An 11,858-nucleotide genomic window follows, 5' to 3' on the forward strand; every position below is an offset into this window, starting at 1 on the left:
GGAGAGGTTGGGCAGAGGGATGACTGAAGACCTGAAAGCAAAATTCAAGCCATTAAAACAATGCAAGTGCTTAAAACAGGTTCAGCTTACCCAAAATATATATCTGCCAGAGACTGGGAGCCCGTGTATGAGTGTGTGTCGTCTGTGTGTGTGTCACATGCTGGACCAAAGGAGTTCTACAAAATTTTTTCTCTCACAATCAACCTTGTAAGTTAAAAAAAGCCTCAAGACAATAACAATGAGCACAGTCTGTTTGTTCTCTTACAAGGATACACATTTCTGGCAGCGTGGAGGGCAAGGGGATGGGCAGCACGTTCCTCTCCAAGACGTGACTCACGCCTGAACAGCCCCTTCCCCAACCCCACCAGGCCCCTCTCAGCTCAGCAGGGCGGATGCTGGCTTAGCCTTCAGAGCTTCCCAGCAGAGCCCATTGTGCAGGGGCTACACACTGGTTCTCTTGGCCTTCCTGGACTTCAGCTGGGAATTAATGTTTAATTAGATTGTTTTCTTGTAAACTCCATCACCCCCATTCCCAGTGCCAGCAGCAGCTGCAGCTGCCCTGCCTGTGCCTTCCCTGTGCTCCACAGCCATCACTGGGGTCAGACCACTCCTGGGCCATTACTTAAAGTTTAGTTTATTGGCAAAAGAAAGGTGCTGTGTAGTGCCCAAAGGGACCACTGTGGGACACAGCTTGTGCTTGGGCCAGGGAGAGGCTTTATTTACGTCTAGTGACCCTTCACGGAGTGAACCCTGAGTTACAAACGACCTTTTATGCTTTTATTCCTATCAGCAGTGATGGGAGAAGAGTCGCAAAAGGTTATCAGTGTTCTGCATCTTGAAAAAGTGGAAAATATCAGTTTCCTGCAGACATCAAAGACTATAAAGGACTATAAAAAAGTTCACTGAAAAAAGCTACATCATATATCTTGTATGCACAGTTTTTACATATAGACACAGTATACTGCCATCACAGAGCAACCACTGTTCAAAAGTCATGGCAACAGCATTCCCAGACTATTCAACAGTGTCTTCATCCCTGTTCCTTGCTTGTAAGTAGGTTTTTTCCATGTTTCTTTTTCCTCTTAGTTCTCCTCTAGGTCTCCAACTCACATTTATCTCAAAAAAATCCCCCTAATTTAGTTCTGCCCTCATGGCATCAGTGGGCAAAACAGAACTTGATCTTATTGCCAAGCTAAAGTCAGGCTGGTAGCCAAGAGCGTGCAATCCAGCTCCCCACTCCCACCACAGAAATCACTGATGATGTCAGATACCAAAATAAACAGAAAAGGCAACTCCATCAATAATCAGCAATTCCCTCAGAAATACTACATTGCACTTTCTGCTCATAAAATGCCTCTATTTACACTTCATTCGTGTTTCCCTCTTTCCTTTCATTCCTCTCTCCACAGCTTTTCTGCACCTCCTTGTATTCATGGCATTTTTGAGTGATACCAAGGTGTGGAGCAAGATCAAGCAGATGCTGGGAAGCCTCTGGAAATGAAGCTGTTCCCAGCAGGCCTGGAGCTGATGCCCTGAGACAACAATTCATTCTTAAAAGCAGGAAGATTAAAGCAGTAGAAAGACCCAGAGAGATGTGCTGTACACCCAGCACACAGCTGTAAATATATTCTGCTCAAAGATTTTCCCTGAACATACAGATTTTCCTGGTGTTAGTGATGGTGGCAGAGAGACCTCCAGTGGCTCCATGCACCACCAGCCATCACCTGTCACATCCCACAATCTCAGGGTTCCCCCCAGCAGGCAAGCAAGAAGGTTCTGGAGGGGCTGGAGGACAACAAAGACTTTGGGAGAACAGCCCCTCTAGGTAAGACAGGGCAGGACATCACCACTTCTGCCAGTGTGGGTTGCAAGGACTTTGTTGAAAGTCAGGCCAAACTCTGGAAGAATATTGGTGGCTCAAAACTGGATTTGTAGCAGATAAACTATTCATTAAAAAAAAAAACAACAAACAAACCAGGAGTCCTATTTACCTTATGAGAATGCACATGCACTGGACATAAAGCCTGAGTGTTAATAATGCAATGGTGAATAATTTTAATAATAACAATAATAATAGTAATTCAGTGTTGCTTATGACCACACAGATGCACGGAAAGCTAACACAGCAGCATGTCAAGCTATTCCCAGTCAACAAAAACTGGAACCTCCCCCTGCCCTGTGAACCAGCCAGGGAACCAGTGGTTTTCACCCAAGGAGCTTGTCCCAGAATCTTAGAGTAGCCTGAGTTGGAAGGGACGCCCAAGGATCACTGAGTCCAGCTCCTGATGGACTGATACAGCTGAGGCTGAAGGAAGATGCGGGGTGGACACTTTGCAGGTCCAGAGTGTCCTTTTTGCTGGATGTGCACCTGCTGAGATTTTTCCACCTTCAAACAGCAACAGTTCAGCATTCTCTACAGCAATCCATATGACACAACAGGCTGATCGAGAGGAAATATCAACAAGCCCTAACACAGATGTGGAGAAAGTAACACTTATATAACACGGAGGGGTTTATCACGCAGTGAAAAAGCAAAACATTTTGCTTTTCGTGACCAGTAATGTTCTGCTTTGTTTTGAAGCTCCATCCCAGAGCTGATTTCAGCAGAGGCCAATTCAGGAGTCCCTGCTCGAAGGCCAGTCCCACGCACCAGCTCCCCAGGAGGACTGGCCTCACCGCAGGCTGCCGAGCCCGGCTCAGGGCACCGCGCCGGCCGTGAAAACCTCCCGTGGATCAGCTTTGTTTCTGCTCCGCTGTCCCGCAGGGAGAGCTGCATTTTAACAAACATGATGATAGTTGGAAACAGACTTCTTCAAAGGGCTTTGCAAACAGAACTCAATCCTGGCATCACCGGGAGACGGTGCGAGCAGTGTTTGTACAGATGGGGGACGGTGGGCAAGGGGGGTCAGGCTGCTGCCTCCCCTCAGCGGGGCCGGCATTCGGGGCTCAGATCCCTCCTTAGGGGACTCGTTAGCTCACAGGCACCTGCTCCCACCATGCCATGAGGCCCCGCTCCAGCAGCCCGCAGGACACCCGGGGAACACCGATTCAAGTGACCGTGTGTGCTCGGCCGGGCCGGGCCGTCGCTCTCCAGGCAGGGAGGAGAAGGTGGTGCAGCAGCAGCTCCTCCAGCCCCGCTGCTCTCTGCAGGGACACTCGGCCGCTTCTCGCCCAAGTGCCGCGATTGAAAACAAAACACAGCAGCGACAACGGGTGCTGATTCTGCGGAGAGCGAGGGTGCCCCGCCCGGCAGCCAAAGCTGTGGCTGGGCGGTGGAACCCGGGCCCCACGCCGGGGACGGGCACTCGCCCAGGCGGCTCCTCTGGCAAGAGGTGAATGCGCGCCGGGCACGGGCAGCCCGTCGCGCTAGGACACTTGCGGGACGCGAACCGGCCACCTCCGCCACCAGGGGCGGCAGCGCTGCGCCGGCGCCACCGCGCGGAGCGAGGCTGCAGAACCTTGTGGTTCTCGGCGCCGCCTGCCCGGAGCCCTCTGCTCGGGCTGCGCTGCTCCAAGCGGGGAAGAAAAAGCCCTCATCCCTTCTGCCCCGCCTGGCAGAGCAGCTTCTCACAGCTGCCTTCTCCCCGCCGGCTGCAGGATCCGTACGGGACACATCCATGGCTGTGCAGAGGTGAGAGACTTCACTCCCTTTTTCATGAGCAGTCTCAGAGCACCAGTGACTGCACAAGAGAAGAGAGGATCTTTCCGATGGATAACGCCTGCCCAGCACAGCAAATCGCTCAAGTTCAGAGCAAGAAGTTCAGTTTCTTTTCTATCATTACCTATAGTAAATGATGCTCCTGCATTCACCCAACTCACATCCCAACCTGCTCACAAAGCAGAGAGCTGATAATCTTCTAAGCCACCCACTGTGGGTGTGTAAGATTTTCCTCTGGCACATCTTACATCTGCACCGTTAGATACAGTAACCCAGAAAAATGAAGTAATATAGAGAAAACATTACAAGAAAAAGAGCATTACTGCCTACTTCTGCCAACTGCCTACCTGGGCAAGCAATGGCAATACCAGCAGTCTCCCTTGTAACACTCCAAAAAAAGGAAATTTACAGCAGACCTCTTGCTTAAAGTGAAAGTTTCTCAGTAGAAAACTGTAGGGTATGCCCAGCCACTGTTCTGGATTAACAAATGTTGAATTTCCTTAAGACAGTACTATTGACTGAGAGTGAAAAAAGCCAACACTTACTACTGGAAGAAAATAAACCTGGTTTATGTTTAGTGCTGTATTTCAGCATTGCCCATGTTCCAGAACTCAGTTCTCCTGAAAATTTTCAGGATGTGTTGAGTTGTTTATAACAGATTTAAACCCTTTGCTGTAAAGTCTTCTGAGAAAAATAACACACTTGTTTTTCTAAGTTACCTCTTGCAGATGCTCTTTTGTAGTCTCCAAGGTAAGAACCTCCCACTAATTTATGGTCTGCAGGCTAAGAAAGATTGCTCTGAATGATTCTAACCACACAAAGAAGATGGGCAGAATGACACTGTAAACTACTTTGTATTAGAAATATTTAACACGTAGGAAAGAAGTGACCTCTTGTTGTTTCTCTCTTGGCTGTGCCCCAATCTCACACAATTACTTTGGTTATTTTATGACAATGACACTCTTTCAAGTTTATTTATTTGAAGACACAGTTATCAAAATAGTATCTCTGAAATAAAACCAGCTAGAAATATAAATAACCCTATTTGCAAAACCTACTATTTCTCCATCCCTAACCCTGCTCTCTTCTACCCAATCATGGATCTCTTCCTTCCCCTTAGTCGAACCTCATCCAGCTTTTTGATCACAGGACCAGATTTTTTAGACGTGGCTGCGTAGGTCTTCAGCAGAGCTTTGAACATCATTTCAGTATCTGGATGAGTGCTAATGAAGGCTTTTTCCAGCACATACAAATCAACTCCTTTATCCTCTGGAAGACCTGAAATAAAACTGAGTCCAAAGTCTATCAACACCAAGTCCAGCTTCTCCGTGGGTGGCCGCAGGAGGAGATTGGCAGTTGTAAGATCCCCATGGATAATATCTTCATCGTGCATCCTTGCTAACAGCTCACCCATCTTCTCTGCTAACTTATGGAGGCCACTGGTGTCATTCCCACTCTTTTGTACGGAATAAATATGATCTTGAACAGTAATTGAGTCTACAATATCTTCCAGATAGATCGAGTTGGTGACATAATCCACGAAGTAGACCACTGGAGCAGGAATCCCTATTTAAAAGAACAAATGAAATGCTAGCAGTTAATTTACATGATTCCCAGCTGTATTTTAGCAACAAAACACAACCGATAAAAGTCTCAAGCAGAAATGCCAGTTGAGATCACTCCCAGCCACTGATAATCCACCCCGGGGAACGGCCTGGCCAACACTCGCTTCCAAGCCATCTGCACTGCCCCGCAGTCTTACAACGACCTGGCAGCTCAAACGTGGTGACAGCCCAGCCCCTCCTGGGGCGGGCAGCCCCGATAAAACCCGCTATGGGACACACCGAGGACAAGACGAGTTTTAGGGACACCCTGAAAGAGCAGAGCGGGTCGTCCCGGGCTCAGAAGAAGGCTCTGCATCCTTCAGGATGGCGCAGGACGGCGCCAAGTGCCTGAGATCTGCTCTGAGCGACGTGAAGAGCCGGGGCGCCGGGACAGCCCCGCCCACTCCGCTCCGGTGTCTGTCTGTCTGTCTGTCTGTCCGTCCCGCCAGGCAGCCCCGGCCCGGCCCGGCCGCCCCCGTGCCCACCTGTCCGCCGGCACCGCAGCAGCGACCGCGCCTCCTGGGCCATGCGCCGCCGGCTCAGCCGCTCCTCCAGCGCCGGGTGCCGGTACCGCTTCGGGACGCGGAGCTTCGCCACCGCTGCCCGCCCGAGGAAGAGCCCGCGGTACACGTGCGCCTCGGCGCCCTGCTGCACCAGCCGCAGCCCCGGCAGCGGCGGCGGCGGCGGCGGATCCTCCGCCACCACGGCAGCGCCCGCCCCGCCCTCGGGACCGTCCATGGCGGGGGCCGCCGCCCCCAGTTCGCCCACGACGGGGCCCGCGGGCTCCATGTCGCCCATCGCGGGGCCCGCGGGCTCCATGTCGCCCACCGCAGGGCCCGCGGGCCCGGCCACGACCGAGTGCGCAGCGCCCGCCTCCGCCTGGGCCGCCGCCATCACTGACGCCCGCACGGCGCATGAGCGGGGCGCCTGTTCGGCAATGCTCGGTAATCTCCGGCCATCCTCGGCAATGCTCGGCTGCCCGTGACGGAAACCTACGAACGCCTGAAGCGCCGCCCCCTCCCCGCCTGCACCGCTCGCTGCCCTCGCTGTAACGCGGCCTGCGCCGCGCTGCTCCTGGGGCTGCCGGCCCTGCCTCTTCCAAACCCTCTCTGGGCTTCCCCCACCTAAATCCTGCTGCCCTCCGCTTGCCTCTGCCATGGCGGGGGATACTGGCTAACTGCCGGATGGTGGGACTGCTTCCCCGAGCATTCTCAAGCCGGGGCGTGCTCCAGTGGTTTTGCCGGTGCAAGAGCGAGCCTGCAGCTTCCCCAGGGCTTGCAAGGGAGGTGTTGGATGCGCGTCTTCCCAAGGTGGCAGGCGGGATCTCGTGGTTCCCTGGAGGTTTTCCCAGCATCACCTTGGAACCCGCCTCCAGGGCATCATCCCTGGGACACCGCTGCCACGGCGTCACCCCAGGGTGCTCCACCACTGGAGCATCACCATGGGGGCTCCACCTCTGGGACATCACCACCAGGATGATCCATCACTGGCTCTTGTTCTTTCATTGCCAAAAGCCTCTGCTGGAGCCTGTGCAGATCCACTGCAGCTGCCCAGTTCACAGCTGGGAAGGAGAAGGGATTTGCCCATAAGCTGCAGGGGATCAGCAGCCTGCAGCAGGGCATTGTGTGACCTCGGGTCCCAACGCTGGGCACCACCAAAGCTTCTGCCCCAGGTCTGTCACAGGCCACTCATGCCATGAGTCAGGTGACTCCCCCTTCCTCGAGCAGCCCAGTCCCACATTGCCATCTTATTAAAAGATGGACAAACCTCATTATCCTCATAAACCTCACTGGAGCAGTATTTGGGTTTTTATGGCACCCTGAAAACCCAGTGCCCTACTGGGTGATGTGCACATGCTGCAAATATGTTCCTCAGAAGATACAAGAGAGTTCAGCCCCATCCATGTAAATATGTTTTCAATTGTTGCTTTTGGAGGTGCCACAAGTCCATTTTGTCTTTGTTTTCTCACCCACAACATTTGTTTCCTTTTCAGAACATTTATATTTTATTAACACATTCCATACAGCTTACTTGTCATTGCACAGTGGGATCATGCCTGGCAAATATTTATCTTGCTTCAGTGACAACTTTTAAACAACCTTCCAAGTTTCCAATGATACAGATAATCCATCCCACAATTCTGCCCACCCGTGGCACCCTCCTTCAGCTGCCCTCGCTGTGGCAGGGCTGCAGGAGCCCAACAGCTTGCCTAGGGAAAGAGGTGCATTCCTGGCCTCTGTGGCTGGAATTTGCAAATGCCTCAAACACTCAAAGAAAGAAAAAGGTCTTCCCCATGTTGTGAACAGATTTTACCAGAGCATCTGTGCATAGATACCCCCACAGACACACATGTATAACCTATAAGCAAGTGCACACAGATACCCTTTGCTTCATTATTCTGGCAAACATGATGGTTTTCTCTCATGCTGGCCAAAAACCTCCTCCAGAGCTTTCAAAATATGAAAGAAAATATTTTTGCTTTATTTTCCCCTTTATTTTATTTATTTAAATTTTATCTTCCTTGTGATTGCACTTATTCTTTTCCCTTTTAATGCAATAAACAGTTGACATAGCCCTTGGAAACTATCTAGAGCCATTCACAATATTTATGGTATCACCCAGTGTTTTTGTTGGAATATTAAATCACCCCAGAGAACTGCTCTGATTCCACAGACTGGTAAATGGTTTAGTTATGTAACTTCGTCCTCCCGGTGACAAGCATTTACAAACTCCCCTTTCACAAACAATGTAATTAAGTTTAAAATTGCAGCACAGCAAACCGAGGTAATTGGCACCAAGGCAGGTCCCATGGGCTGCTCCCTGCTGTACTATAGATCCCTTGGTACCAGGCAGGACACAGCCCTGGGAGCAGCTCTCCCATCACTCCCCAGTGATTTAAGGATGGAGGCTGCAATCCTCAGAGCTGGACAGATGGGAAAAGGGATGAGTTTGAGTTGTTGCAGGGTGCCATGCTGCAGGCATCCCTAAAACAGGCAAGGAAACAAGATTCCTGGTGGGACCAACACTACCGACCAGAATTGCTAGGGAACCCCCCTGGGTTAGGATATCATAAGAGAAAACACATGCAGCCTGACATCAGGAGGAGAAATCTTTCTGGGATGTAAATGAACATGCAATAAATGGAGGTTCCTGGTGAGCTGGCTCCATCCCAGCTGTGACGCTTCTGCCTGCTCAGGGACCATCACTTCCATCAATAACTGAATTGAGTTTGGTCCTCCAAGCCCCTTCCTAAGGGTCAGTCACAATAGAAGAAAATACGTTTGAGGGTGTGATGAGGATTCCTGAACACCATGTCTTCCTTTTTCGAGGATGGACTTCTTTCTCCTCCTGTATTTGTATTTCACTTTGTGATTTTAAAGCCTCTTTTAGCTGCTGCAGCTAAAAGAGGTAGAGGGTAACATTTCCAGTAATCACAGGCAGATTGTGTTACCAAACACAGGCTGCCGTTCCCAACGCAGAGCTCTCCAGGAGCACATTCCTGCCGCTCAGCCCTGGGGATGTGCTGTTTGGCTGCCAGGCAGGAACGCGCCCGCAAGCCCGGCAGCCAGGAGCGAGATAAGGATCAGATGGGGAAATGGCACTGCCAAGACACACGGACCGGAAAGGAGGAGGAGGAAGGCATCACAGGAGGGAGCAAGGATAGAAACGTGCCTGCAGGCATGAAGTATTGGTGGATCCGACTCCCGCAGACCTTCTCATATGGAGCTTAGGGACAAAGGTCCTGCCTTCAGCAGGCCCAGAATACCCACTGACTACGAAAGGTGTGATAAGAAAGCTGTACTTTAAGAACCCCTAAGGAAGATTTTTTTCCCCAAATTATCCCTGCTGTACATCATAGCAGGTTTTCACCCTTTTTTCCAGAGGAGCATAACCCACAGCCTTCACAGTGTCGATATGACAGCTGCCTTTCTGTACATACTGACACCATCTTTTTGGCCGCCTTTGGTAGACACATCATAAAGCTCTGCCTGTGCTCCCCAAGACCTCACCTCCTTGTTGTCTGTGCTAATATTTCTTGCCCTGCCAGAGACCAAGAAGCCTCTAGAAAATGTTCGGGTGGCAGATAAATGAATGCTGAGTGACCATAGAGAAAAATATAATTTCTTCCTTCTCGCACTGAAATAATTTCAGAAGGAAGGAATTGTTCAGGCAAACTGGGGATCATGTAGCCAAGAGTGAGTTTGCCCTGAGGCTGATGAAGACTCTAGGTTCTCTCTGGCTCTCTGCATCGCATGGTGGGGATCCAAGCATGGGAGACATCTCCTCCAGTTCATAACACAGCTCACCCAAAATGCCTAGGCTTGAGCTCTGGGGGCCAGAGATCATGGGCAAGATCATACTGCATCCCCTGCATCCTCCTGTGCTCCCAAAATGTGGGAGACATCAGCCTAGACACAGAGTTGTAGTGTTTGCTGTCTGCCATGAACTGGTCTCATGTGGGTCTTGGGGATGAGAGAAAATTGGAGTAATTTCTCCCTCTGCATATCACAAGAGCTGGCTGTGATTTCAGAGCTATTTAAACTGCTCTAATATGAAATGCAAATGCTGTTGAAAAGCTCTTCCCATGAACACCATTGGTTTCTCTTGGCTGGTGTTTGAAGCCATTCTGCACCGTGTGTGATCCCTGTTGCAGCTGTCAGGCTGTATCAGATACAAGGTTTTAGAAAAGGTATTTTCATATCCTGTATTCCCACTGAAATTAGATCATATGAATGGGAAGCATTTATTTAATCTATAAACCAGGTACATGATTTGACACACTTTCCACATTCTCTATGATTTTGAGAAGAAACAAAACCAAAACCTTTGAAAACTGCTGCTCATGTTGCAGCCAGATATCCGACAAACTAAAGCTGAAAGGATACACATGATCCAGTATGGCACATCTCAAGCATCCCAAACTATGAGTTGGAATAAAATGAGTTGGTACCACTGTTCTACAGAGCAAAGACACGAGATGTATCCCCATACTTGGAAAAATAACAATTTTTAAATACTTCTCTTAAATCCCCTATCAAGTTAACATGGGGGATGACTGAAAGGCTCTTTTAAAAAAAAAATCACATGTTCACGTGTTCTTTATTCTTCACCCAAACTGTTAAGTTTTGCCTGTGTCAGAGGGGTGTGCCTGCACCACAGGCACAATGGTCACTGATTCAGACCTTCCACAGTTCAATTCTGTGCTGGGGCAAAAAGCTTTACCAACACAGGCTCCACAGGGTGCTGTTCTGGAGCTTGCATGGCTATAACATACTAAATATTAAAATTTAATATGGGTTTTTAATGAAATATTACCTGCAGTCACATGCCAGCTCACAAAGCAGGTTCGTGCTCATTTGCACTCACCCTCCAGTGGCAGTCCCTGCTGCAAGGCTCTGGGGAGGCTGTGCTTGTCTTCCCACCTGTGACACCACATCTTCCTCACTGTTCCCCATGGCAGCTGGGTCACAGCAAACTCCTGAACATCTCAACCCGCCCAGCAGCTGTCGTTTACATGAACAGCACCAAAGGGCAATGTTTCCATACTGTGTTAAAGAGTTTTGAAAGCACTTCGAGGTGTATCACACTTTGTAAAATCCTTGTTTAACAAACTGGACTTTGGGATTCATTAAATTAGCCTCAGGAAAAAAATCTTTCATCCAAGTGCAAGTCCCAGTGTCTTTTATGCAGGACAGCAGGAAGGTTCCTGTTCCACTCAGCAGAAGAAGAATGTTAATTGCAAAGGAAGTTGAATACTGAATGTTTTGTCTGATGGAGCAATGTGTCAGGGGAAGGAGATAAGCTTGAGAGACTAATTCTTTCTGTCCCACAGCCATTAAAGTTAAGAGGGCAAACTCAGACATAGAATCACAGAATCATAGACTCAAACAATATGCTGAGATAGAAGGGACCCACCAGGATCATTGAGTCCAACTCCTGGCCCTGCACAGGACACCCCAACAATCCCACCAGGTGTCTGAGAGCATCATTCAAACGCTTTTTGAGCTCTGGCAGGCTTGGTGCTGTGACCACTGCCCTGGGGACCCTGTTCAGTGCCCGACCACTCCGTGTGAAAAACTTTTTTCTGATATCCAACTTAAACCTCCCCTGCTGCTCTTTTTGTTTTTAGTTTTCAAGTGGGCACCCCTTACTTAGCAGGTTTCTTTGGCTTTCCAGCCGAGCGACCTAAAAACATTAATAAACTGACAACCTCTCGTGCACTTTCTGGAGGCTTTCTCGTCTAGAGGGGTGAAGCTCTGCACAAGGGCAGCTCTGCAGGCAGCGAGGAGATTTCTGTTCCGCAAGTGACACAGACTGGAGACAGAGCTGTCATTCCAGCCACCAAAGCCGCATCCTCGTTTCTGGACCAACCCGCCACGTACCTCGGTTATGTGTCCCCGGCCACCCCGCGGCCGCCCCGCCCCGGTTCCGCCGGGCTCACCCATGGGCTCACCCATCCCCCGGGCTCCGGCTCCGCTCCCCGGCCCTCGGCATCGCTCCCGGGGCGGTGCAGCGCCCCCCGCCCGGGACCCCCGCCCCCGAGAGGGGCGGGCAGGGTGACTACAAGCCCCAGGCTGCCCGGCCGGGGGCAGGAC

The 11,858-nt window shown here is 50.5% G+C and overlaps 1 protein-coding gene across 2 annotated transcripts; it reads right to left on the reverse strand.

Moving 5' to 3' along the window:
- Positions 1–4,211: 4,211 nt before the first annotated feature.
- On the reverse strand, positions 4,212–6,435 carry TP53RK (TP53 regulating kinase). 2 transcript variants are annotated; one of them, XM_032127168.1, is made up of 3 exons: positions 6,060–6,435; positions 5,748–6,029; positions 4,212–5,224 (listed from the first exon to the last, which is right to left on the reverse strand). In XM_032127168.1, the coding sequence occupies exons 1-3, from the start codon at positions 6,418–6,420 to the stop codon at positions 4,746–4,748; spliced, it is 1,122 nt and encodes a 373-aa protein (XP_031983059.1). In that variant the 5' UTR covers positions 6,421–6,435; the 3' UTR covers positions 4,212–4,745. The 2 variants fall into 2 exon arrangements, with proteins under 2 accessions (XP_031983059.1, XP_031983058.1); XM_032127167.1 differs by having other exon boundaries at positions 5,748–6,435.
- Between the last annotated feature and the right edge of the window lie 5,423 nt (positions 6,436–11,858).

This window comes from Corvus moneduloides, chromosome 17 (genome assembly GCF_009650955.1).
Source record: "Corvus moneduloides isolate bCorMon1 chromosome 17, bCorMon1.pri, whole genome shotgun sequence".
Lineage (NCBI taxonomy): Eukaryota > Metazoa > Chordata > Aves > Passeriformes > Corvidae > Corvus > Corvus moneduloides.